Source organism: Protopterus annectens, chromosome 1.part0, assembly GCF_019279795.1.
Source record: "Protopterus annectens isolate FY-2018-M chromosome 1.part0, PAN1.0, whole genome shotgun sequence".
In the NCBI taxonomy this organism is placed as follows: domain Eukaryota; kingdom Metazoa; phylum Chordata; order Ceratodontiformes; family Protopteridae; genus Protopterus; species Protopterus annectens.
In genome coordinates, this window is record NC_056725.1 from 1,282,801,172 (window position 1) to 1,282,827,396 (window position 26,225).

Consider the following 26,225-nt stretch of genomic DNA (forward strand, 5'->3'; position numbering starts at 1 on the left):
GGATAAATTTGCCCAAATAGTTAATCATACCAAGGAAATGCTGTAAGGCTTGGGCATTGTCTGGAGCTGGCATCTCAAGAATGGTTGCTTGTTTGGAAGGTTCTGGTCGTAAGCCTGTACTGGTAAATAAATGACCTACATAAGTAACTTCTGGTAGCCTTAATTTATATTTCAGTGTACTGAGCTTCAAGTTCACTTCATGTGCTCTGTCCAGAACTTTCCTGAGGTTTCTGTCATGCTCTTCTCCATTACCTCCAGCCAGTAAATCATCCAGTATTATAGCACGTGGATAACCCAAAAAAAATTGCTCCATTACATGCTGAAAGACTTCACTGGCAGAATTTATTCCAAAAGGCATTCTGAGAAATCTGTATCTACCAAATGGTGTGCTAAACATAGTCAGTAATGAAGATTTGTGACCTAGCATTATTTGCCAAAATGAACTCTCGGCATCCAAGACAGAAAAAACAGTATCAATTAGCATGAGGGCGGCAACCTACTCAACTGTATGCATACGATGATGAGGTCTCCTTAATGCCTTGTTCAAGTCTCTTGGGTCAATGCATATTCTGATTTCATCTGAGCTTTTCTTATGAGCAACTACCATGGAAGACACCCACTGAGTTGGTTCTGTGAATGGACAAATCACATCTTGCTGCACCATCGTATCTAACTGGACTTTGATTTTGCCCTGCATAGCTACTGGAACTCTCCTCGCTGGTCTGACCACTGGACTGACCTCTGGGTCTACTTTGATGGAGTACACAACTGGAAGTTTGCCTAGCTTGTCATCGAAAACATCAGCATACTCTGAGAAAATAGCATCAGTGAAGCTGGAACTAGGGCATGTGCTTACATGATGGACTTCTTTGGTAACAGAAAGCAGTTTCATTCTTTATCTATTTCTGAGACCTAATAATGACTGCACACATCTTCTGACAACATAAAATTGCAAGCTGTAACTGTTCCCAGCTGAACAGCATGAAAGCACAACTGAGCCTTCGGTTTGAATCTCTTCACCTCCATAAGCAACAAGCTTTGCACAATTAGCCAAATTAAGTTGTTTACCAGCTCTTACTCTAGTAAATGTTTCTGCTGACATAACAGTACACTTTATCCAGTGTCTACTTTGAGCTCTGCGGATTTACCATTGATCAGGACAGTACAAAACACTTTGTTTTCTGCCAACAAATCTACTGCATTAACCTTTTCACTGACCACTGATACACCATCTACACAGAAAGTAGGGTTGCAGCTTTCTACATTATCAACTTGCTTTCTTGAGTCACCTTACTTAATAATTGAATGAGGCTTGCTTGAGTTACAAAACATTTGAACCATTGTTTCATTTTTTTTACACTTGTGGCATTGCTGACTAAATGCTAAGCATGTCTCTCTTTTAAACTCATGACTGGCTCCACAATTATGATAATTAACAATAAGAGTTGATTTGGGTTTTGCTGACTCACCCTTATACTGCACTGAGCATGTCCATTTTGCAGAGCTAGTCTTGGAACTTGCGGGAAAGTTAAAAATCCTCCATGGAAAACCTGCAGGGGTTGCAGCTGCCATGTGCTTAGGCCTGCTTCTGCTAGCCACATGCTGCATGCTGTCTATGCTTGCTGTAAAGGCTGCTGAAACCACACTCTTATCACTTGCAAGCATACTTGTGTGCCTTTCTGTGAGCTCATAAATTTGACAAACCTCTACAGCTTTGCTCAATGGTAAATCCCTGTCACGAAGCAAAATCTTTCTCACTGCGACATTAACACCACCACACACAAGCCTGTCCTCTATTAACTCTTCTTTCAAATCACCAAGTCTGCACGTTTTAGCTTTATTTCTGAAGTCAGTGATATAAGCTGCAAAGGCGTCTCCTAACTTTTGGGCTCTTGTATAAAATAGCTCTAATGTAACATTTATCTGGGGGTTGCACATTTCTCTAAATTTACGTTTCAAGCACTCAGGGTCCTCTCTTGATTCAGCCAGTATAACAATATGTCAGTTTTCCCCTTCTCCTGCATATACTGCTGGTGCATACACAAATGAATGCTCCCTTTCAATGGCTTCTGTGACTACGCTAAGTTAACCAAAATAAATGCCCTTGTACATGCATCTTTGATAGAAAAAGCTACTTGCATGAAAATATTGTATTCCTGCTCAAATACTTTCCAATTCTCTGCAACATCATGATCAAACACAAGTGGACTGGGTCTGCAAAATGCCTCGGCCATATCAACATACAGTAGTGAAGGTGCTTGAAATTATGCACAAACATACACACACACACACACATATACATATATGTGTGTGTGTGTGTGTATATATATATATATATATATATATATATATATATATATATATATATATATATATATGCGGCAGACATTTATGCCAAACTTGTAATTATGCCCAATAAAACAACAGACTGCTTGAATTAACTGCACTTTGCCAAATAAGTCTTGTAGCACAAGAACACTTTACAATCACTGTACTTTGCAAAACCACCCTTTATCAGTGTAAGAAATACTTCAAAATGATTGTACTTTGCAAATGAACTGTAACAGACCAGGAAACACAGGGTAAGAAACACTTCAAATGAATGCACTTTGCAAATGAACTGTATACAGCGCAAAACTTTTCAAAATGGCTGTACTTTATGAAATAACTCCATACAGTGTAAGAAACACTTTGAAATGGCGCACTCTGTGAATAAATGTACACAGCACAAGAAATTTTTTGAAAAGGCTGCACTTTGGAAAATAACTATACTTTGCACACAGCAAACTCTTTGAAATAATTGCACCGTTATAAAGCACACACTCTGCAAACACTTTGCATACTCCGAGATACTTCGAACAACTCTAGTTATGCTTTGAATGGCTTTGGTCAATGCGAAATAGTAGTTTATGCCCAAATACGGTCGTTTACTAAAAAACATGCAGTTGTCTTGCTTTTCTAAACTTATTTTGCCCTTTTATTGTACTCATTATGCCCATTTAACCTCTTATCATGCTCATTGTACTTTTCTTGTGCTTGTTTTACTTTAAACATGCTCGTTATGCAAATAGGAGGTAATTCTGAACCTCATATATGTATTTCTGATAGTTTTATCAAATATCGTGGTTTCCAACACTTCATTTAACTAATAATGTGTTTTGTGCCTTTCGTTTGATTAATAATATGTTTTGTGCTACTCGTTTGATTAATAATGCGTTTTGTGCCTTAAGAATGCTTCATATCATTTCCTTCGCAAAATAAATCATCTGTGCAAGTTTTGGTTACCTGTAATTCATTTCTGGCCCTTTTTAATCATTTGAGCACATCACACAACCTGCTCGATATACCTTCACCATCAACTCTGCATCACATGGCTTGAAGAAGTTGCACTCTTATTCCCGGTTCTGACACCATGTCACTTGTCCGATCCGGATAAAAAAGGTGAACCAGTTGTGGGTTCGGTTCAAGCAGCTTTATTGCACACAAACACCAGGATTGAGGCTTAGTAACTTAAACTTAAATAAACTTATAAACAGACTGAATACTACACTCATACATGTTAACATTCTGTTTGTTCTCTCAAAATGGCACTGCCTGCACGTGCTCACTATTTATATGCACATGCCCACACTTGGAAATGCTTCTTAAAGTTGCAACACATGCTCTGTTCTACACCGGGTATTATTAATGCCTATTCTCTAGACCAATAAGTGCCTACCTTTAATAGGGACCCAAACCTTCTTGATCTGATTCTCAGAAATACAGCATCACTATACACCACTTTCCCCCCAACAGGTTAAATCTTCCCATCATGCCATAGTATATTTCCATATGATCCCACTCAAGATTTTCAAATTGCACTTTTCTCAAAGACTTCCCCAAGTCAAACTTCACAGTGATAATCTAAACATCTCGACCAAAGTTACAACAGCTACCTTTACCATTAATTTTCATGCCATCTACGTTCCAACAAGGAGGCCTCTGTCCCGATTTGTCATAAATTAAATGCAAAGTTCAGAAACAAATCCCTCTGCTGGAGTCCCAGAATAAACAAACTCTATAACAAGAGGAAAAAAACTCAGATTCTGCCACTCTAAAACTGAAATTAAAAACGTAAACAAGGTTCATAGGTTGGTACTAGGCTATCAGCCCTAGGGCCTATACAAGCCTAGCCATAACAATTCCCTGACTATTTCTTCCCACATTATTTACTTTCCTGGACCCCTGTCTAGCAGGGCGACTGACGTGATCCCTGGGGTGAATTTCCTTTCTCCCATCCAATCGTCAAGGTTCCTCTTGAAGAGGTCCAAAGAGGCACTCTGCTTGACATGTATGGGCAATCTATTCCAGAGTCTGGGGAGTCTCTGGGTCAGGAACCTATCCCTCCAGCATGTTTTGTTTATTGTGATGACAAGGTTTAGATCCCTGGAGCGTGTAGCTCTGATGGATTGGGATTTCTTTAAGTGTAGCATGTCCAACAGCTCTGGGTTTGACATGGCCTTGTATGTTAAGCAGAGATTGCCTCTGAGTAGACGATATGCGACAGAGTATAGCTGGAGTTTTTTAAGGCGGTCAGCGTAGGGCATCTGCTTTAGGCCTGTGATTCTTTTAGTGAGGTATTTCTGAGGCCTTTCCAGTTGTTGCAGATGTCTTGAGAGGTACATACCAAATGGGGCGTTGTATTCTATAATGGGTCTAATGAGGGATGAGTACAGTGGGACAATGACCTCCTTTTTTCTGGATGAAAAGCCCTTCGTGATGAGGTGTGCCATATAGAAGGATTTCCTGACTGTTGTGGCGATGTGGTTATCGAAGGTGAGACCACTGTCCACCTGTGACCCTAAGTCTCATCACACTTTCTGTGTTTAGTGTACTGCCACCTATATGGTAATTCATGGATACATGTTTTTTCCCAAAGGGGATAACAATACATTTCTTGGCATTGAGCTTGAGCCCATGGCTCTGGCACCAAGCATCTGTTTCAGTAAGGCCCTTTTGTAGAGTATCCACATCATTTGGGGATTCAATAATGGCTCCCAGTTTGCAGTCATCTGCAAACTTTGTTAGCCAGAGTCCCTTAGTGTTGACCTGTACTTCAGAGAAGTAGATGCCAAACAAGAGCTGCCCCAGGACTGAACCCTGAGGTACTCCACTTGTCACTTGTCTAGAGCTGGATTTGGAGTCGGCTACTTTTACAGTGTGGGTTCTATCAGTAAGCCATTTAGCAACCCATTGGGTGACATAGGGATTAATGCCCAACTTAGTAAGTTTATCTATGATTCCAGAGTGGGGGATGGTGTCAAAGGCCTTGGCAAGGTCTAGATAGGCTGTGTGGACCACCTTACCCTTGTCCATGGCTCTGAAGACTGATTCAAAGAAGTCAATCAGGTTCAGGAGACAAGATCGGCCCTTCACAAACCCAAACTGGGTGTGGTCCAGTGTTTGAAGGTTGCCAATGTCTTTATTTATAAGTTCCATGATAATACGCTCCATGGCCTTGCAGATAAGGCTTGTCAGACTGATGGGACAGTAGTTTCCGGGATCCAAGGTGGATCCCCTTGTGGATTGGGATAACTGTAGCTCTGCCACTCAGTGGGCACGAAACCTGAGGTGAGGCTATGATTAAACATGACACTTAGGTGAGGTGCCAGTTCATATTGTAGTTCATGTAGTACACAGCCCGGGATGTCATCTGGTCCCATGGATGCTGTATTCTTGGCTTTAGAGAGTGCGTTTTGTACCTGTGTGGCCGTTATTACTGGAATTTGGCAATCTTCCGGTATTGAGATGGGCCATTTAGGGGTGAGAGGAGGGTGAAGTTGGCACTGAATCGATCTGCCAGGATATTGGCAATATCCTTTGGATCAGTATATTTAATGCCATTCTGTTTTAGCTCAGAGCAGATCTGAGCATTGCCATTTAGATTCTTGACATAGTTATAGAATGCTTTGTGGTTGTCTTTGGAATCTTTGGCAATTTTATTTTCGTAACTAGCTTTGGAGGATTTTATGAGGCATCTCAGTTTCTTCCCTTTGTAGTAAGGGAGTTTTTTTGCATCCTGGGATTTTCCTCTTTTCTGCAAAAGTTTCTTCCTTTTGTTGTAAAGTTTGTTTATGGCAGGGGACCACCAGATTAGCTTCCTTTTTTTGGATGAGAGCATTTTGGTTCTATTTGGGATGGCAAGATTCATGCATGAGTGGATGTGCTCGTACAATGCCTTAGTGTAGGATTCAGCAGTTGAACTTTCAGTTCCCGTCTGCATGGGTGTTATGAAGTTTGTCACTTCTGACTTGAGTAGCATGAAGTTGGCTTTGGAGAAGTTTTTTATGGTGGTTTCTTTACTGGGGGGTGGGGGTGGGATGTGGATGTTAAGGGTGATTAGCTTATGGTCAGACCTGACTAACGAGGGGGTGACCACAGGTATGGAGCATTGATTTCCCATGTTGGTAATGACCAGGTCTAGGATACTGGAGCCCCTGGTGGGACTATGGATTAGTTGATCCAGGGCATTGGAATTTATGAATTCCAAGAACCGTTCTTAAAGGTGTTGGGACATGAGTAGTTTTCCCAGTTAATGGCAGGGTAGTTAAAATCACCCAGTATTAGGGTGTTTGGTTCTATCTTAATATTTTCCAGTATGTTTAGAAAGGTGTAGTGAGAATCTTGGGGTATGGTGGGGATCTGTAGCAAGCTACAATTTGGATTGCAGTCTTACCTAGTGTTAGTTGCACTTGGAGAATTTCAGACACATTGTGTTGGCCAACTAGCCTGGTGGTGTGAATATCCTTGGTGAATATTGACACTCCTCCACCTTTAGTGTTTCGGTCCTGGTTTGGTGGCGAAAAGTGTGGTAAGAGTTGTAGCCTGGTATTGCAGGGTGCTCTCTGGAGCCTTGAACCAGGTCTCAGTTACTGCACAGATATCGATGTTCTCCATTTTTAGGAGTGCCTCGAGAGAGTGCATTTTGAGGTTTAGACTTCTAGCATTGAGTAGCATTACCTACAGATTTTGCATGCTTGTACCTGTTACGGTGGTGGTTTTGTCCTTTGAAGTTTGCCTAAAAAAGGCACTATAGGGGTGGCAAGAGCCTTAGCCAGTAACCTGAATCCCAGGGGCGACAGGTGCAGACCATCTCTGGCAAAGCATTGTGGTCTGTCAATCATGTCATCCCAGGCAGACAGATACTGGATCCCCTTTGAATGACACCATAAGCTTAGCCAATTGTTGAAGTCAATCATTTTATCCTTATATTGTGGTATCATTCTGGGCGAAGGCAGGATGCTACTCAGGGCTAGGGTCATACCTGCCTGGGCCACATGATCCGAGAGCTCTTCCATGTCTCTTTCCATGTAGTCCAGGGAGGTACGTCTCAAGTCATTCACTCCAACATGGACAATGACAGAGTCATATTTGTACTTGTTGTGGAGTGACTTGAGTGCATGCATTATGTGGCGGATCCTGGCACCCAACAGGCAGCTGACTGTAATTTTCTCCTTATTCAACCTGGTGAGAGGGACATCAGTGTGCCGGACTATAGAGTCACCTATGACTAAAGTGTTAGGTACATTGTCTTGCCTTAGGGGCTGTTGCTGGGTGGCACACTGGTGTTGTGAACTATGTGACACATTGGTTGTGATTGGTGTTTGTTTGCGTTTCAGCTTCAGAGGTCTTTGTTGCTTGGGCAGGTTACAGTTAAGGGCCTCTGCATATGTGGATTTAGTGTTGCTATATGTGGGTGTTGGTGGTGCGGGTTTAGAAGGGCTATGTGTTGCTTGAGATGTAGTGTGGGTGTTAACCTTCTCCTCTTGACTGTTTAGCACAATCTTGGGTGGAGAGAGCTTTGCTTCCATTTTGGCTATGTAAGTGCATCTCTCACAGGTTGTAGTGTTGGGTGGTAGGAGGAGAGGGTTGTCTGTGTACATGAGGCAATTGCTGCATTGCCCCAGTATGCCCAGATTCACCAGGTGGACAGGAGAAATCACCGGAAGCTGACCCTTGGACATGCTTGGTTTGGGGCTTTTTAATTTTTCTTTGTAAAGTATAGGAGCTGTTTCCTTAGCAAGGTACTTTGCAATTATAGGCTGTTTAGTGCCTACTATTAATTTCTCCTTGTTAACAAGGAGAGTTCAGTGTTTGTATGAGTTTAAGGCTTCCTAGTGCTTTCCAGCAGGTATTAGAGAAAGTGCTAGTCACAGGGATGCTTAAAGGTAAGATTGAAAAGAATGCACTCTGCAGTGTGCACTAGAGAAGTTAGATGTGAAAGTAGGTAACTTGAGTTTTACCTGTTTAAAAAGTTAAGGTTTAGTGGAGAGTTACTATTTTTAAAACAGCAAGATGGATTGAAAGGGGTGGTCACTTTTGTATTTTGGTACTATGAAATACTGTAGGATGGCCAATAAATTTAAATAATTGAAGGGGTGGGATTTCAAAAATGATGATTTTGTGATTACTCACTTAAGCCAGTGAAAGTAGAGAGAAATGAGATATATGGTCAGATTAACATAAGAGGCGGGCAACTAGAAAGACAGTGGTATTTAACAAGACAACTTAAATGGGTGGGAGGGCGGGGGAAAAATCTGCCTGACTCAGAACAGAGAGAGCTGTGGTCTCTTTTGAAGTTTTAATATGCTGTTAAAACAGAATGCAAGCAAAACACAAAGTAAAGAAAACAAACTACAGTATTCAAAATATAGAAAGGCAATACAGTAATACAAAAAATAACAGCAAACTAACCTTTCCTTCACAGCAAAGTGTAGCAGAGTCTGGATGAGCCTTTCTGGAACCAACACAGAACATTAAAACAGGCAAACACAAGTATGAAATTACTTATGCCACCACCTCCAAAGTTAACAAAGCCCTCTTCAGTCATGTCAAGAATCTCAAGAACAACAATCAGCACTGCATTGAGTTGATATCTGACACCACTCACTCAAACCCAGAGGATCTCACAAATGTAATCACAGACAGCAAACTGGTTAACAAACAACCCATTCCATTAGGGCAAGTGGCACTCTTTCCTCAAAAGATGTTAATCTAGTGGAATCCCCAAGGGGGGTCTGTTCTGGGACCTTAATTCTTCAGCTTACACTTTGCAGATGTTGAGAGTCTCTAGCTGATCAAGTTTGCTGGTGACTGCAAAGTTGGAGATGTCATTAACACCATGAATTACATCCATAACATTCCAAGTTGTAGAAATTCATTGTCTTTGATGATGAAATAAAGCTCAACACCAAATAATGTAGCACTGCACTCTTTGCCAAATAAGAACACCCCTATGACTACCTCATAAATGATACTCCCCGATACTTACACTGTCATCATGCACCTCAGAATGTTAGTGGACAATGAACTCCCCTTTAACCACAAATGATCAAATGGAGTTAGAATTTTTTTTTTACCTAGCCTACTAGCACTAAAGGATTACCCTCCAAGTCCAATGAGTTTAAAGTCCCTCTCTACTCAGACCTTATTACGCCTGTAATTGACTATAATGTCCCTCTGCCTTTGGCATGCATCTTTCCAAGCATATGGTTCAACTACAAAAAGCACAATATTTCATCATAAAAACTCATGTACAGGCTCCCAAAGTTACAGAGAACCTCAAAAAGTTTTGTCACCCTTTTCTGTCTCTTAACAACTTCTCCAGAGTGATCTCTGCCTGGCCTACAAGGTGGCAAACAACTCTGAACTGCTTGACCTTCTACATGGTCATAAAAGTGCAAACACCACAAATACTCTCTCTCTTAGAGACCAGAATTTGTATTGTAACTTAAACATGACCTGCTGATGATACTGATACCTATTCCAAAGAATCCCCCATCTCAGGAATAAGCTCCCACTCCATATCAAACAAAGCAAATCTCTTATGTTTAATTCTAATGCAGACAGTTGGATAACCTTGAGTCAGGTCCCACGATCTCTTATGGACATGAACAGCAAGTAAACTGCATTTGCTAGCTAGGCTTATAATGATCTTTGCAATCAACTACTTAGTAAGAACCTACAAAAACCCATTATAAGGACGACTTTAGGTGGTATTATTTATACATAGTAGAATTAGTTAAAAACACGGTAGGGCATACATTTCAGTACAAAATCTATTATCTTGAGGATATTAAACACTAAGCATATTGTACTTGAGTTCATTAGAATCTTGTGCATATGCACGATGGTTAGAAAAACAAAACTTATCTTCACATCACAGCGATGCATTTGTGTTGCCTGTTTTTTTCCTTTCTCAATCGTTAGGTTTCGGATCAGACTTCAGCCACTTCTCAGACTTTGGATCCATAGCTCAAGCTCCTCAACTGAGTTTGCACCCTTAGTCTCTACATGTAGTAAATAAAAAAGAAAGGTATATAGACAAGACCTGTACATAGCAATTAAAATTCTAGACATAGGAATTAAAAGTATGTGGGGCTTAATCAGGAAAAAGACCAAGATGGCGTACCCCTAAATCATGACAGGAAGCAATATATGTATCTTCCACAAATGGAAGAAGGAATGGAGGGAGGGAGACTGAGGAAGGATGAAAACAGACAACACAGATGCACTGTTATGGTGAGAACTTAACTTTTGTATCTGATATTGTTTTTTTCATCCATTCCTCCAACCATTGTGACAGAGTCCCCAGCTAGTAAACGCACAAGGTTGTCTTCGTGAAGGACATTCCAGAGCCAAATGCTACCCTGTCCCTAGAAAAAATATTCAACTTGTAATGAGTGATAAAAGTATGGGCACTGAATCACGTGACAGCCACAAAGATGTCATCTACAAAAGCTCTTGACAAGAAAGTGGATGAAGTGAAAATGGATCTTGTGGATTGAGCCCTTGTGTGGTTTGGTAAAGTCAAACCTTCTTCCTTATAAACATTAGGAATACAGTCAGTGAGCCACCTAGTGAAAGTTACTTTAGACACAGATTGACCCAGTTTAGCCTCTGAAAATGAAAAAAGTCAGATTTCCTGAGTTTTTTTGTTCTATGGAGATAAAATCTGGGTCGTCTATGGACATCCAACAAATGAAGCACACATTCCCTTTTATTACAGAATTCTGAAAAGAAAACTGGCAAGTTAATAGCCTTGTTAAGAGCAGATTCTGAAGTTACCTTTGGAAGAAAAGAAGGGTTGGTGCAAAGGGAAACACTCTTTATGAAAACTAAGGTAAGGTGGTTAACAAGACAGCACCTGGAGTTCAGATACTCCCCCAGGTGATATAATGGCAAATAGAAAAATAGTCTGCCAGGATAATTTCAAATCCAATTAAGCTGAGGGTTCAAAGGGGAACTGAGTCAATCCCAAGGAGTGGTGGGATCCTTGATGGATAGTCTGAGTAAAAAAGTACCATTAAGAAAGGCTTTATATAACCTTAAAGAAACCAAAGAACAAGAATGGTCTTTGCCACTATGAATATTAAAAGTTGAAGCCAATTGCACCTGGATTGTAGAGTAACTTGCCCTACTATGGAAAATAAAAGTGAAAAAAAATCTACGAGAGCTAAAATGGATGCTGACAAAGGATCCAGGTGTCTCTCATTGGCCTAAATAGAAAATATTTTCCATTTGCGTTTGTCTACCCAACTACAAGAATCTTTCAGTAAAGATATACGGATGTGCAAAACATGAGAAGAAAGCCTTGAATGTCTAGCTACCATTAGAAGTATAGAAACCAGGCAGTTAGCTTGAGGCCTTGTATGTCCAGATGAGGTACTCCAGACAGGTGAGACAGAAAATCAGAAGAAGGGACCAGAACTCAAAGAGGGTGCATCAGATGAAGCCATAGAAAGGGAAACCACACATGTTAAGGCCAAAATGGGACAATAAGGATCAGCTTGCTCTTCTGTTGACATGACTTCTGTAGGAGGTAAGTCAAGAAAAAGAAAGTCAAAGACTCAAAAAGGAGATGAATTAGGCAAGGTTCAAATGACAAATTCACCACCGTAACGGGAACAGGCAAGCAAAAACTGAGAGTGATGCTACTCAATGCTAGAAGTCTAAATCTCAAAATGCACACACTCAAGGCACTCCTTAAAATGGAGAACATCGATATCTGTGCAATGACTGAAACCAGGTTCAAGGCTCCAGAGAGCACCCCTGCACTATCAGGCTATAACTCATACCACACTTTTCGGCCATGTAACCTTGACCGGAACACCAAAGGCGGAGGTGTGTCCATATTCTTTAAGGATATCCACACCTCCAGGCTAGTTGCTCAGCAACTAACTCTGGGCAAAACTGCAATCCAAATTGTGGCTTGCTACAGATCACCCACCATGCCCCAGGATCCCCACTCCTCTTTTCTTGATGTACTGGAAAATATTAGGGTTCAGCCAAACACGCTAACAATGGGCGATTTCAACTACCCCACCATTAACTGGGAAAACTACTCATGTACCAACTCCTTCGCTCAACGTTTTCTGGAATTCATAAACTCCAATGCCTTGGATCAACTTATCCACACCCCCACCAGGGGCAACAATATCCTGGATCTAGTCATTACCAATATGAGTGACCGGTGTTCCACACCTGAAGTCAATGTCTCATTGGTCTGCTCCGACCATAAGCTAATTACCCTAGATATCCACATCCTCCCCCCACCCCCCATTACGGAAACCATGGTAAAATATTTCTCCAAAGCCAACTTCATGCTTCTTAAGACAGAAGTGGTGAACTTCATGACACCCATGCAGAAGGACAATACAGTTACGACTACTGAATCCTACACAATTGCACTTTATAAGCACTTACATGAGTGCATGGATCGTGCTATCCCAAACAGAACCAAGACGCTATCCTCCAAAAAAAGGAAGCCAATCTGGTGGTCTCCTGCCATAAACAAACTGTACAACAGAAGGAAGAAACTCTTGCAAAAGAGAGTAAAATCCCACTAGTGGAGGAGCTCCCTGGTCAGCCTCAGTAAGAAGCTGCGATCCCTGATAAAATCCTCCAAAGCTAGTTAAGAAAACAAAATCGCTACTGATTCTAAAGACAACCACAAAGCATTCTATAGCTATGTCAAGAATCTCAATGGCAACACTCAGATCTGCTTTCAGTTACAGCACAATGGCACTAAATATACAGACCCAACTGATATTGCCAACATCCTGGCAGATAGGTTCAGTGCTAACGTTACCCCCATCTCACCCCCTAAAAAACCCATCTCTATACCGGAAGAAAAAAAAAAAAAAAAAAATCTCTTGTTTTCCCACCTTACTGAACTAGAGTAGTCCAGTTTCAGAGTTGCTGATCCCTGGGCTTTGTTTTTAGTTCCTGTTACTGATCCATTGCCTTATTAGGAAGGAGGGAAGTTTCTTTGCTTACCAGTGGGAGTGGGAAGCACTGAGCAGCCTTTTTGTCCGAATTGGTGAAGTTTCAGCCAGAAACTAGTAGTCTATTGGTCGTTTTGGGCCAATTCCTAGCTCCTTTCAGCCCCCTGCTATAAAACACACTAAACACGTGTTTTCCAGCTTGTACCAACTCTGCACAGATCCTCGTGGTGGCCTGCAGAGTGATCCAAGCAGCAGAGAGCTAAAAGAGTGACTTTCTACCAGATATAAGTATTTTTTGTGGCTTTCCCACTGTTATTAAGCTAGCGACTGCATTTCGCCTGTTTTACTGCTACTTTAAGTGATTTCTGCATTTTACACTGTTTATTGCACTTTAAGTTACTAATTGTTGCAAATTGTTTCTGTAGGCTACACACTAAAGTCGCTAGCCGATTTACAGCATTTATAGCATTTACTGTCTGTTTTTTCCTTATCTCTGTAATAAAACAAAAATCTCTTGTTTTCCCACTTTACTGAACTAGAGTAGTCCAGTTTCAGAGTTGCTGATCCCTGGGCTTTGTTTTTAGTTCCTGTTACTGATCCATTGCCTTATTAGGAAGGAGGGAAGTTTCTTTGCTTACCAGTGGGAGTGGGAAGCACTGAGCTGCCTTTTGTCCGATTTGGTGAAGTTTCAGCCAGAAACTAGTAGTCCATTGGTCGCTTTGGGCCAATTCCTAGCTCCCTTCAGCCCCTGCTATAAAACACGCTAAACTGTACTGCTGATCTAACCAGCATATCCTATAACTGAAAAGTTCATCTCTACTTGATTCCCAAGTAGACTATTCTCTATCTGTAAAGCCTAGCACTTACTCCTACAGTACTTGCACCTTGATAAAGCACTCTTATTATAGATAGTACCCCACCAGCCCAAAACCCACTTCCCGAGTCCTTTGAAAGTTCTTTATCTACTACTTCTAGTATGTCGAGGGATCAGTTGCTAGTGTCCTCTCCAGCTCAACTGGTGAACCTGGGAATATTGAGGCAATGTTACAATTGCCTCATGTACACAGACAATCCTCTCCTTCTCCCACAAAACACAAATACATGCGAGAGATGCAACTATACAGCCAAACTGGAGGCTGAGCTCTCTCAACATAGGACTGGCAAGACCAGACAGGAGGAGAAGGCAACCACACACAATACATACCCAGTCACACATGGTACCATCACAACTTCAAATCATACACATACTCACACAAAGACATACTCGGAGGCTCTGGTCAAAATTTACCAAAACAGCAGAGGCCACCAAAGCAGACACCCAAACAACTACCACCTCACGACCCAACACATGCAACACATAGACCACACAGTCAGAGTGTCAAACAGTCACAGCCCTTAAGGCCAAACAAAATGCCAGACACACTTGTCATTGGTGATTCCATAGTCAGGCACACTGACGTCCCGCTCACCAGACTGAGTAAGGAGAAGGTCACAGTAAGCTGCCTGTCGGGCGCTAGAATCCGCCACATAACGCAAGCACTCAGGTCTCTCAACAGCAGGTACAAGTACGACTCAGTCATTGTCCACGCTGGTGTCAACGACCTGAGACGCACCTCCTTGGACTACATGAAAGGGACGCCGAGGAGCTCTCTGATTATGTAGCCCAGGCAGGTATGACCCTGACCTTGAGCAGTATCCTACCTTCACCTAGAATGATGCCACAATACAGTGATAAGATGATCAGCTTTAATAATTGGCTTAAATTCTGGTGTCATTCAAAGGGGATCCAATGTCTGTCTGCCTGGGATGACATGCTGGACAAGCCACGCTGCTTCGCAAGGGACGGCTTGCACCTGTCACCCTGGGCTTCGGATATTGGCAAAGGCTCTTGCCACCCCATAGTGCCTTTTTAGGCAAGGCTCAAATTCTAAACCTACCACCCTAGAACACCAAAAGGAAAAAAACTAAGGGTAATGCTGCTCAATGCCAGAAGTCTCAATCTCAAGATGCACGCACTCGAGGCCCTTCTCAATATGGAGAACATCGATGTCTGTGCTGTGACAGAAACCTGGTTCAAGGCTCCTGAGAGCACCCCAGCACTAACAGGTTTCACCTCATATCATGCCCGCCCCAAAATCCGGACAACACCAAGAAAGGAGGGGGTGTCCATATTCATAAAGGACACCCACACCTCAAGGTTGGTGGCAACGCACGATGCATCGGAGACCATCCAGGTGCAATTAACCATAGGCAAGACTGCTCTGCAATTTGTAGCATGTTACAGGCCACCCTCTCAAACTCAGGAACCTCACATGGCCTTCCTGAAAACATTGGAGGGATAAATGTATCTCCAAACACCATCATACTAGGTGACTTCAACTACCCTAATATAGACTGGGAACACTACTCAAGCCCGAACACTCTAACCCAAAGATTCCTGGAGTTCATAAACTCAAATGCCATGGAACAACTAGTCACCATCCCCACAAGAGGTGAAAACATACTTGATCTCATCATCACGAACATGGGATCAAAATGTTCAACACCGAAGTATACCCCTCACTGGTGAGATCAGATCATAAACTAATCTCGCTGGAGGTCCTCATCCCGCCCCACCTGAAACAAAAAGACCACAGTGAAAAACTTCTCAAAAGCCGATTTCACACTTCTAAAAACTAGTGTGGTCTCCTTTAAGGCCCCTGAGCCAGTGGTAAACATTACTCAAACCGCTGAATCACTTACAAATGCCTTCTACCAGCACCTACAGGACTGCATGGATCAGGCAATCCCAAACAAAACTAAGACTCTCTGTACCAAAGGCAAGCGTCCAGTCTGGTGGACCCCAGCCATAAACAAGCTCTACAACAAAAGGAGGAAGCTACTACAAGATAGAGCAAAATCCTTGAAAGGTAAGACACCTTTGATCATTATAAGTAAAAACTAAGAGCTCTCATAAAATCATCCAAGGCAAATTTTGAGAGAAAAATCGCCAAGGACTCTAAAGACAATCATAAGGCCTTCTTTAGCTATGTTAGAAACCTAGGAGGAAACTCCCAGATATGCTCAGAATTAGTTCAAAATGATGTGAAAATTACTGAACCTACACACATTGCTAACATACTGGCTGACAGGTTCAGTGCAAACTTCTGTTCCCCTCCCCCCCAAAAGGAGAGATATCTATTCCAGAGGATTGTAGCCCCCAAACATCTCCAACGCCCAGGTGAGAACTGCCCTCACTAAGGCAAAAACACAGCATCCATGGGACCGGATGGTGTCCCCGGCTGTGTGCTTCATGAACTCAACGAGGAATTAAACCCACAGTTAGGACAGCTGTTTAATCTTAGCCTCACCTCAGGATACACCCAAGGAGTGGCGCGGCGACTGTGGTCCCACTTCATAAGGCGGTGCCTCCACAGACCCTGGAAATTACCGCCCCATTAGCTTGACAAGCCTTATCTGCAAAGCCATGGAGAGGATCATAATGGAACTCATAAATAAAGACATAGGAACTTGCAGACTTTGGATCCAACCCAGTTTGGCTTTGTCAAAGGCAGATCCTGCCTCTTAAACTTGGTTGACTTTTTCGAGACAGTCACCAAGGCCATTGATGAGGAAAGGCAGTCCATACAGCCTACCTCGACCTGGCAAAGGCCTTGACACAATACCCCACTCAGGTATCATCGAAAAACTCATCAGCTTGAATGTAAACCCATACATCACAAGATGGGTTGCAAACTGGCTAAGCGACAGAACCCACAGGGTCAGAGTTGCTGGAGCCATGTCAGACTCAAAGCCTGTCACAAGTGGTGTCCCACAGGGCTCAGTCCTGGGTCCACTCTTGTTCGGCATCTACTTTTCTGAAGTACAAGCAAACACAGGAGGGTTATGGCTGACAAAGTTTGCAGATGACTGCAAACTGGGCCATAGTCGAAAACACATCTGACACAGATATCCTCCAGAAGGGCCTCACAGAAATGGATAACTGGTGCCAGAGCCATGGCCTGAAGTTAAACGCCAAAAATGCATAGTCATACCCTTCGGGAAAAACAAGGTTACCCCTAGCTACCATATAGGTGACAATCCACTGAGCACAGAAAAGTCATCAGGGATCTGGGGACCCAAGTTGACAGTAGTCTTTCGTTTGACACTCATGTTGCTAAAGTAGTTAGGAAAACCTTCTATATCGCCCACCTGATCATGAAGGGATTCACATCTAGATCAAGGGAGGTCATCGTCCCCCTGTATTCATCACTCATTAGACCTATGATTGAGTACAATGCCCCGTTCGGAATGTATCTGACCAGACACCTGATGCAGCTTGAAAGGCCCCAAAAGTTCCTCACCAAAAGGATAAAGGGTATCAAAAATATGTCTTATGCTGCCCGACTGAAAGAACTCCAGCTTTATTCAGTCTCATACCGCTTGCTCAGAGGTGACCTGTGCCTGACATATAAGGCCATGTCAAACCCAGATTTGATGAATATGCTTCACCTCAAAAAATCTAGATCCCTCAGAACCACAAGGGCGGGAGACTTAAACCTTGACACGGTTATAAATAGAACGTGCTGGAGGGACAGATTCATCACCCAGAGACTCCCTATGCTGTGGAACAAAATCCCGGTACATGTGAGGCAGAGCACCTCGCTGGCCTTGTTCAAGAGGAATCTTGACCAATGGATGGGAGATCGTAGATATACCCCAGGGATTACTTCAGTGTCACTGCTTGACAGAGGCACAGAAAAATGATAGGCATAGTTTTTATTCAAACTAAAGGGGTGGCGAAAGCCACATAACTATGGGCTAGGCTTATAAATGCCCTTGGGCAGATAGCCTAGTATGAACCTATGAACCTATGAACCTAAGAATGCAAAGTTCCTGTAATCACGGCTGCACAGGTAAAAACCACACTCTCCAAAGCCAAGAACACAGCATCCATGGGACCAGACAACATGCCAGGCTGCGTTCTACACGAACTACAGAACAAACTGGCACCCCACCTAAGTAATGGGGTTCAATCATAGGCTCACCTCAGGCTTTGTGCCTGCTGAATGGCGCACAGCAACGGTTAACCCACTTCACAAGGGGGGAGCCACCACGGACCCCGGGAACTAGCGCCCCATTAGCATGACGAGCCTGGTCTGCAAAGCCATGAAACGTATCATCATCATGGAACTTATAAACAAAAATATTGGTGATCTCCAAACTCTGAATCCCACCCAGTTCGGGTTTGTAAAAGGCACATCATGTCTCCTAAACCTGATAAGACTTCTTTGAAGCAGTCACCAAAGCCGTAGACAAGGGTAAGGTGGTTCACACAGCCTATCTAGATCTTGCCAAGGCTTTTGACACCACCCCCCACTCTGGAATTATAGATAAACTCACTAAACTAGGTATAAATCCCTATGTCACAAGATGGGTTGCCAACTGGCTCACTGACAGAACCTACACTGTGAAAGTAGCAGACTCCAAATCCGACTTCAGACCAGTGACAAGTGGAGTACCACAGGGTTCAGTCCTGGGTCCTCTCCTGTTTGGTATCTACTTCTCTGACGTATAGGCTAACACAGAAGGTCTTTGGCTAATGAAGTTTGCAGATGACTGCAAACTAGGAGCCATAATCGAAACTCCTAACGATGTGGACATCCTGCAAAAGGGCCTCACTGAGACAGATGCCTAGTGTCAAAGCCATGGCCTCAAGCTCAATGCCAAAAAGTGCATTGTCATCCCCTTTGGTAAAAACTCTGTACCCATGAACTACAACATAGGCGGTAGTATACTTAACACTGAAAGTGTAATAAGAGACCTTGGGACACAGGTGGACAGTAGTCTCTCCTTTGATAATCACATCACCACAGTAGTCAGGAAATCCTTCTATGTGGCACACCTCATCACAAAAGGTTTCTCATCCAGAAAAAAAGAAGTCATTGTTCCCCTCTACTCATCACTCATTAGACCCATTATAGAGTACAATGCCACTTTTGGTATGTACCTCACAAGACATCTACAACAACTGGAAAGGCTGCAGAAATACCTCACAAAGATGATTACCGGCCTCAGATGCCCTATGCAGACTATCTCAAAAAACTCCAGCTTTACTCCATTGCATATCGCCTACTCAGAGGTGATCTCTGCCTAACATAGAAAGCTATGTCAAACCCAGAGCTGTTGGACATGCTCCACTTAAAGAAATCCCAATCCCTCCGAGCTACACGCTCTAGGGACCTAAACCTTGTCACCATATTAAACAGAACATGCTGGAGTTTAGATTCCTGTCCCAGAGACTTCCCATACTCTGGAATAAACTACCTATCTATATCAAACAAAGCTCCTCATTAGCACTCTTCAAGAAAGATCTTGATGACTGGATGGGAAATAGGAAATTCACCCTGGGGATCACCTCTGTGGCTCTGCTCGACAGTGGCACAGGAAAATAATTTTCTTGGGTGGCAAAAGCCAGGGTACCTTTTTGGCTGGGCTTGTATAGGCCCCAGGGCCGATAGCCTAGTACCTACCTATGAACCTATGAACAAGTCACTTATCTGACTACAGCTTAAGACACATCAACCATGCCTGATCTCTGAAAGTGGCAAATGAGATCTGAGGTAATATGAGGCATGGAGGAGATTATGGTAAAGGGAGGAACTTGAGCTATGGTTCCAAAGTCCAAGAAGTGGCCAAGGTCATATCTCAAACCAAAAGGTTGAGGAATGGATGAAAAAGACAGTATCACATCATAGTTTTTTTCTGAGTGAGGACAGGCCCTACTGAGCCTCCTGACAAACAGCAACAGCGTCAAAATCAATTTAAATAATGGTGGTTCTTTCTATGCTATCCACTGATTTTAGAATACAATGAAAAAAATTCTTTGAGCTTTTACACATTGCTACAATACACAGCCAGCAAATAACTGTTATCACCTATACTATCTCAAATAACTCAAAAACATGAACATGCAGCATGAATAAATCAAGGTATGCCAATATCTGAATAGTTTCCACTAAGAAAATCAGTTTAGTTACGACTGGACAGTTCCCTCAAGCATCTGTTCACAGCTGGTTCCTATCTATTTGCACTAGAAGCCCATTAAAAAGCCAGTCTTTTTGTCGTTAACACAGTTTAATGGCACAACTAAACATAACATTTTACATATGACTACTTATAGCTGTAAGAAAAACATGTACATTAATAATGCATGCTGTAAATTAAAACTAATTTTAGGCTCCAAAAAGAGTGTGTTTAATACATAAAACGTCTGAATTTATGAAAGTAGGATACTACTTACTGTGATCTATAAAGAATGTTCTACCATCTGCATGGGCCCTTTCTTCCCAACCAGGCTACAATAAAAGTACAGAAAAGTGTTATCTGCATGAATGATTTTTGAGTTTCTGAAAACACTTTTGGATATATTTTGCCAAAAATGTACAAGCTCCAAAATACTATGCTTCTCTCCAGTTGCTTTCACTTTTACTGCCTTTTCCAAGCTTAAATGGGTTATACCTAAAGCCTGTCATTTACTTAAGAGTCAAAAGATTTGAACTGGTTCAGAATTTAACACACTGTTAAGTATCAAAAAACTATAAACGGACATTTACAAGACAATGCTTAGAATTACTTTTTAGGATCCAAGATGTTTCTTCATTTGTCCATTAAAGAAAACGTTACGTTTACAGGAGTAATTTATTACAACGTGGGAGAGACCTTCTGAAGACTTGACTATAAAATAAAACATGCATATTGTTATTGTACTACCTTAAATCATTTCGTAATACATACGATGCCAAAACAAAACTGGATAACATATTTTAAAGCACACACAGAAAAAAGTGAAAAGGTTACTAGTGGTAAATTTTCAATAGGATGTAGGATTATTTCACTTTGTTAAACCAAAAATGTAAATCAATATAAGCTTTTCTACAAACATAAATAAAAATTTAAGGACTGATTACTTACAGGAAGAGGGCCCAAATCGCTGGGGTCCAAAGAAGCTTTTGTTCTTAAATGAACTGGATATTTCAGCCGTGGATCTTCCTGCAGTAAAAAAGCATTACTTAGAAACAGTCCAAACGTATACTTTTTTTTAATTTACAGAAGAAAGTGACACAATTTGCCACACATAAAACAATTCTGCTTCACTCTGACTTCACTTACTGAAAAGTAAGCAATAAGACAAGGTTCTAAGAATCAAACACATGCTGACAATATGTCAAGTCAGCACAGAAAACAAATATACTGTTGGATTGCAACTGGGTGGTGAAATGCTGAAGTCTGTTTCTATGAAGTACTAAACTGTTTCTCACCTGATGTCATGAATATGGTAACCAGAGTGTTATTTTTGATCTAGTATAATCATTCAATATGCAAATATCTGATACCTAATTAACAGTTTTGTATTTAATTACAGTTTTGCTTACTCTTTTACAATCACTTTGATCATGTTCAGGCATAATTTAAAATTAATACAAATGCTGTTGAGGAGCATTTTAAGATGAAAATGAAACACTGGAAATGTCCTGAGAACAGTTTCAAAACAGAATAATCCTCTACTGCAACAAATCAAAAGTAGACTAGCTATGAATGGCTTGCCACAGACTACCTGAAAGTTAAAAAAACTGCTTTCACTGCTTTACTACCTGTCATATGCCCTTCAATTTCTAGACTAAAAATGGTGTACTCTAATAGCTTCAGCTACATGAATTTAGTTTTACAGGATTTTAAAAAACAATACAGTTTATGGTTACATAGTCTTAACATTTTCTTGAAGGAAATGGCCTATATCCAGTGTATATGATGGCTAGCAAGGCCCTAATCTGCTCACTCAGTCTATAAATGGCACTTTGTGGGCAACTCAGTAAACAATATGGCAGTACACTGACATGCGATGGAAGTAATCTATATCCATTTCAGGTATGTTACAGTCTTCAAGATTTTTTTTAAGAAATTACCAAGTTGCACATTACTATCAGCAGAGCCAGGGTTAGGTTGACTGGTGCCCTAGGTGAAGAACTCCATGGCGTCCCCACCCCCTACCCCACATACATCACCCAGTGCATCCCAGTCCTCCTCAATCCTGCCTTATCAACACTGTCCAGATTATTTTATTTTCTTTTTCTCATAGTTTGTCTTACTATCCTGTGTTTTTATATTCATTCAACACATCCTAACTAGGCAAGACTATACTCTAACACTACAGGAAATAACTACATTAAGCCAGGGTCTGGGATTCACTATACCCTCATAAGCCATGAGGATCCTAGATGCTTTGAGGTCCATTTCAGAGTATTTTCACACAACCTGTTTCTTCCAATGTTGGTGTGAAAAAATCCTGATTAAGGAAAAAACATAAATTTTATTCTTTAGTTTTGCTTTTTTCTGTATCCTTTCAACAAATCCTAATTGTACAGGACAGCACAATAATAACTGTGAAGAAATAAGTGAATTAAGCAGGGGGTCTAGGAGGTGCTAGGTCTCCAGAGGCCTTGGGGGTTCAAAATGCTCTGATTATCCAATGATGGCATAAACAATAATCCTGATTAAGGAAAGAAATTAAGATTCACTCTTCAATTTTGTTTTTTTCCTGCATCCTTCCAACATACCGGAACTGACCAGGTCTGCACTTAAGTAACAGTGGAGGAAATAACTGACTTAAGCAAGGGATCTGGGATCTGTTGGGCTACCACAACCTGTAAAGGTTCTTAATGCTAGATATGCATTGTAGACCTTTTTTCCAACTTTTTCATCAAATGATGTCCTGAATAAAATTCATGAGTAAGGAGTAAATCTTCATTGTTATTCTTGAACTTTGCTTTTTATTGCATCCTTTCAGCTGGTCCTAAGTGACCAATACTACACTTGGAGGGAATATGTGCATTAAAACAGAGGATTTGTGATCACTAGACCACCAGAAGAGAATGAGTTTTAGATGTTCTGAGGTGCATTTTTGATTTTGTTCCAACCTTTTGATGGCGTGAACAAAATACATACACAGCAAGATGGCATGAAATTCAGTCTTATTTTGAAGACACAGCCACAGTTTTTATATATATATATATATATATATATATATATATATATATATATATATATATATATATATATATATATACACACACACACACATATATACACTTTTTTTCCAAGCTGCTGCTGTCATATATATATACACAGCATGTCTTCTCACCCCTATCCCCAAAACAGCCAAGGTGGTTGTACTTCTCTTGTCAGACTGGGATGAACTTTAAAAACAAACAGAACAAAACATTTCAAACTGATGCTGTCAGACATATGAACAGCATACCTCACTACACTCCCAAGAAAGATAGCCACCTGTATGTATCTGACATTTAATTATGAGGAATGTGAAAAAAATGACCACAATAGTGTTTCCAACTTTCACTCCTAGACAGCGCGTTGCTTATATACACACTGTAGTGACCCTGTGTGCACTCCTCTGAAGTTTAGGAGGAAAGATAAAAAATAACAATCAGAGTCCCCAGCCCAACACAAGTTATAAATTTATACTGACGTGCACACCTCTTAGGTTTGGGAAGATTATTAAAGAAATAAGGACATTGTCCTCAGCCCTTCCACTAACACAAACTACAATGACCTCCTATGCACACCTCTGAGATGTGACAGTTTTAGATTAGGTGGGGTTCAGAACATAGGCCACTACTAAGTCTATGTAAACATCCACTTACACAGCCTTAGGGTGTGGGGGCCACCATGCTCCCAGAAGCTCTGAAAGCCTGATGTCCTGCAATGTATTTTATGCCTTTTTGAAAGATGGTTTAACTGAACAAATCACAAGACAGGGTCAGTTATTTCCATCAGGACATCCCCACCCCTGCAAGGCAGCTCTAGCCACTTTTGTGTACAATTCAGACATCTGATTGTGATAGAAGACGATATCCATGTAATGTAGTTCACCTTTGCTCCACACAATCGCCACACATTAAAGTATTCCAAGGTTGCTTCACACATTTCACGTTAGTCCTACAAAACCAGAATAATGAACAAGCAACAGCAGGCAGCAAATCATTTTTCACTACAAACAGCCACAACAATTATAGCTACTTTGCACATTTCTCAGATGTCCAGTTACGTAGTCCATCTTACTTTACACAAATTTATACTGGTCTTGAAAGCCAGACAGTAACAGTTTAAATTGAGCAAATAACAAAAGCTCAGTTACTTTGAAGAGACAACTGCAAGCTTCAGTCAGAAATTATAGCTACTTCTGTGTGTGTGTACTTCATATGTGTGTGATACAAAATGATAGCCATGTATTGCATTTCAGCTCTGTGAACTTCCACACAAACAGCAGCCATACATTAAAAGTACTCCAAATTGCTTCACACAAATCACATTAATCCTGCAAAGCCAGCAGTGATGGTTTAAACTGAGAAAATAAAAAGCGGATCAGTTACTTTCTACAACCAGCCCCGACTCCCACCAAAAGCTATATCTAAATATGATAGTCATGGATTGTATTTCAGCTTTTTTCCATGAGAACAGTAGTCACACATTAAAGTACTTCAAGTTCCTTCACATAAATCGCAGTACTCCTTCAGTGAGACACTCCACGGGGGGAGTCTATGTCTCCTCTTACATGTCCTCTTCTGGGGAACCTCTTCTGTGGGATATTCTATAGAGGTTTCGAAAAAGAGGGGGAGTTCCTCTACAGAAAGTGGTTGTAGATTCAATGGAACTGGCTGTCCCTGTGGAATAGGTCTGACCAGCTCAGAGCTCGGAACCAATGAGAGAAAAAGGGTAGGATCCAACATTCGAGAAGACGGTTCTCTCTGGAGAGAAAAAGCCCTTTCTACTACCTGAAAGGCCGAGGGACTAGGAGAAGCCCAATCTGCTCCCACAGAGCCAAAACTTCCAAGGAAGGCAGATCAAAACCACCCCTGGATCAGAGACTTGAGGGGAGAACAGGATCAGAACTGACCAGGGCTAAAGCTCCTAGGGGGAAGGATGGATCTGATAAAACTGGAGCCAATCTCAGTCCCTTGGATCTGATGCCAACACTTCAGCTCTGAAACCCATTCTGCTCCAAGTGTACTGCAGCAGATCCAGGGATACAGAGTGGAGGAGAGAAATTTCCTTGGATCTGATGCCAAATCTCTCAGGGATGTCATGTCCTGGGGCTCCGAAACCACAGGTTGGATCAGAGAAGGAGATTACATGGACTTACAGAACACACTCACAGATCCAGTAGGGGATGAAGCTAACAAGATCCCCATCTAGATCTGAGCTCTGAGAAATTTTTGCATCATCCTATCCACATCCACTTCTGAAAATCTTCTGGAGGACCTAGAAGATGTTGTGTAAGGGGACCTGGAATGTTTTTTTGGAGTCTCAAGCAATTGTTCAGGCACAGATGGTGACACAGGCTTGAGCACAATATCAGATGTACTGCTCCTATGAGACATACTGGACTTCGGATCCAGAATGGAAGTCTTTGGTTAGGAGGATATGACTACTGCAGCCGAAGCCGTGGGATCCGAGGACTAGCTGAGAGATATCGAATCCGAATCCAAAGATGTCGGAACAATGATCTTACAGATTTTCTCCACAGGCTTCGAGGAAGACCTTGTGGACCTCAGAGGAGGCATTTTATTATGATATGAAGAAACCGATGTACTAGATTTTGAAGGGGTTTGAGCCCAGGACATAGAAGTAGCAGTCAGTACACCTTTCAAAATCAACTGTTTATGCCTGTCAGCCAAAGTCCTAAGGTTAAAAGTAGAGCACACTGAACAGACTGTATTCAAATGATCTAGTCCAAGGCAATAAACGAACAATCTGTGGGCATCGGAGTTGAGGATCTTATGCCCACAGGAAGTGCATTTCTTAAAACCCATAGGTTTTTTAGACATGGCCTTGAACTGCAGAAGGAAAAAATATTAGCAGGAAAAAAATATACAACTTTATGTATGTGTGTGTGTGTGTGTA

The 26,225-nt window shown here is 41.6% G+C and overlaps 1 protein-coding gene across 6 annotated transcripts in view; it reads right to left on the reverse strand.

The window, feature by feature from the left end:
• The window catches only part of NEDD4L (NEDD4 like E3 ubiquitin protein ligase), a 3,335,946-nt gene that overhangs the window by 476,560 nt on the left and 2,833,161 nt on the right, over positions 1-26,225 (reverse strand). For all 6 annotated transcript variants that reach the window (XM_044066167.1, XM_044066169.1, XM_044066164.1 and 3 more), the window contains 2 exons: positions 21,219-21,296; positions 20,548-20,602 (listed from right to left, as the gene is read on the reverse strand). In XM_044066167.1, coding sequence (XP_043922102.1) covers positions 20,548-20,602; positions 21,219-21,296 — 133 coding nt within the window. The remainder of the gene's footprint in view (positions 1-20,547; positions 20,603-21,218; positions 21,297-26,225) is intronic.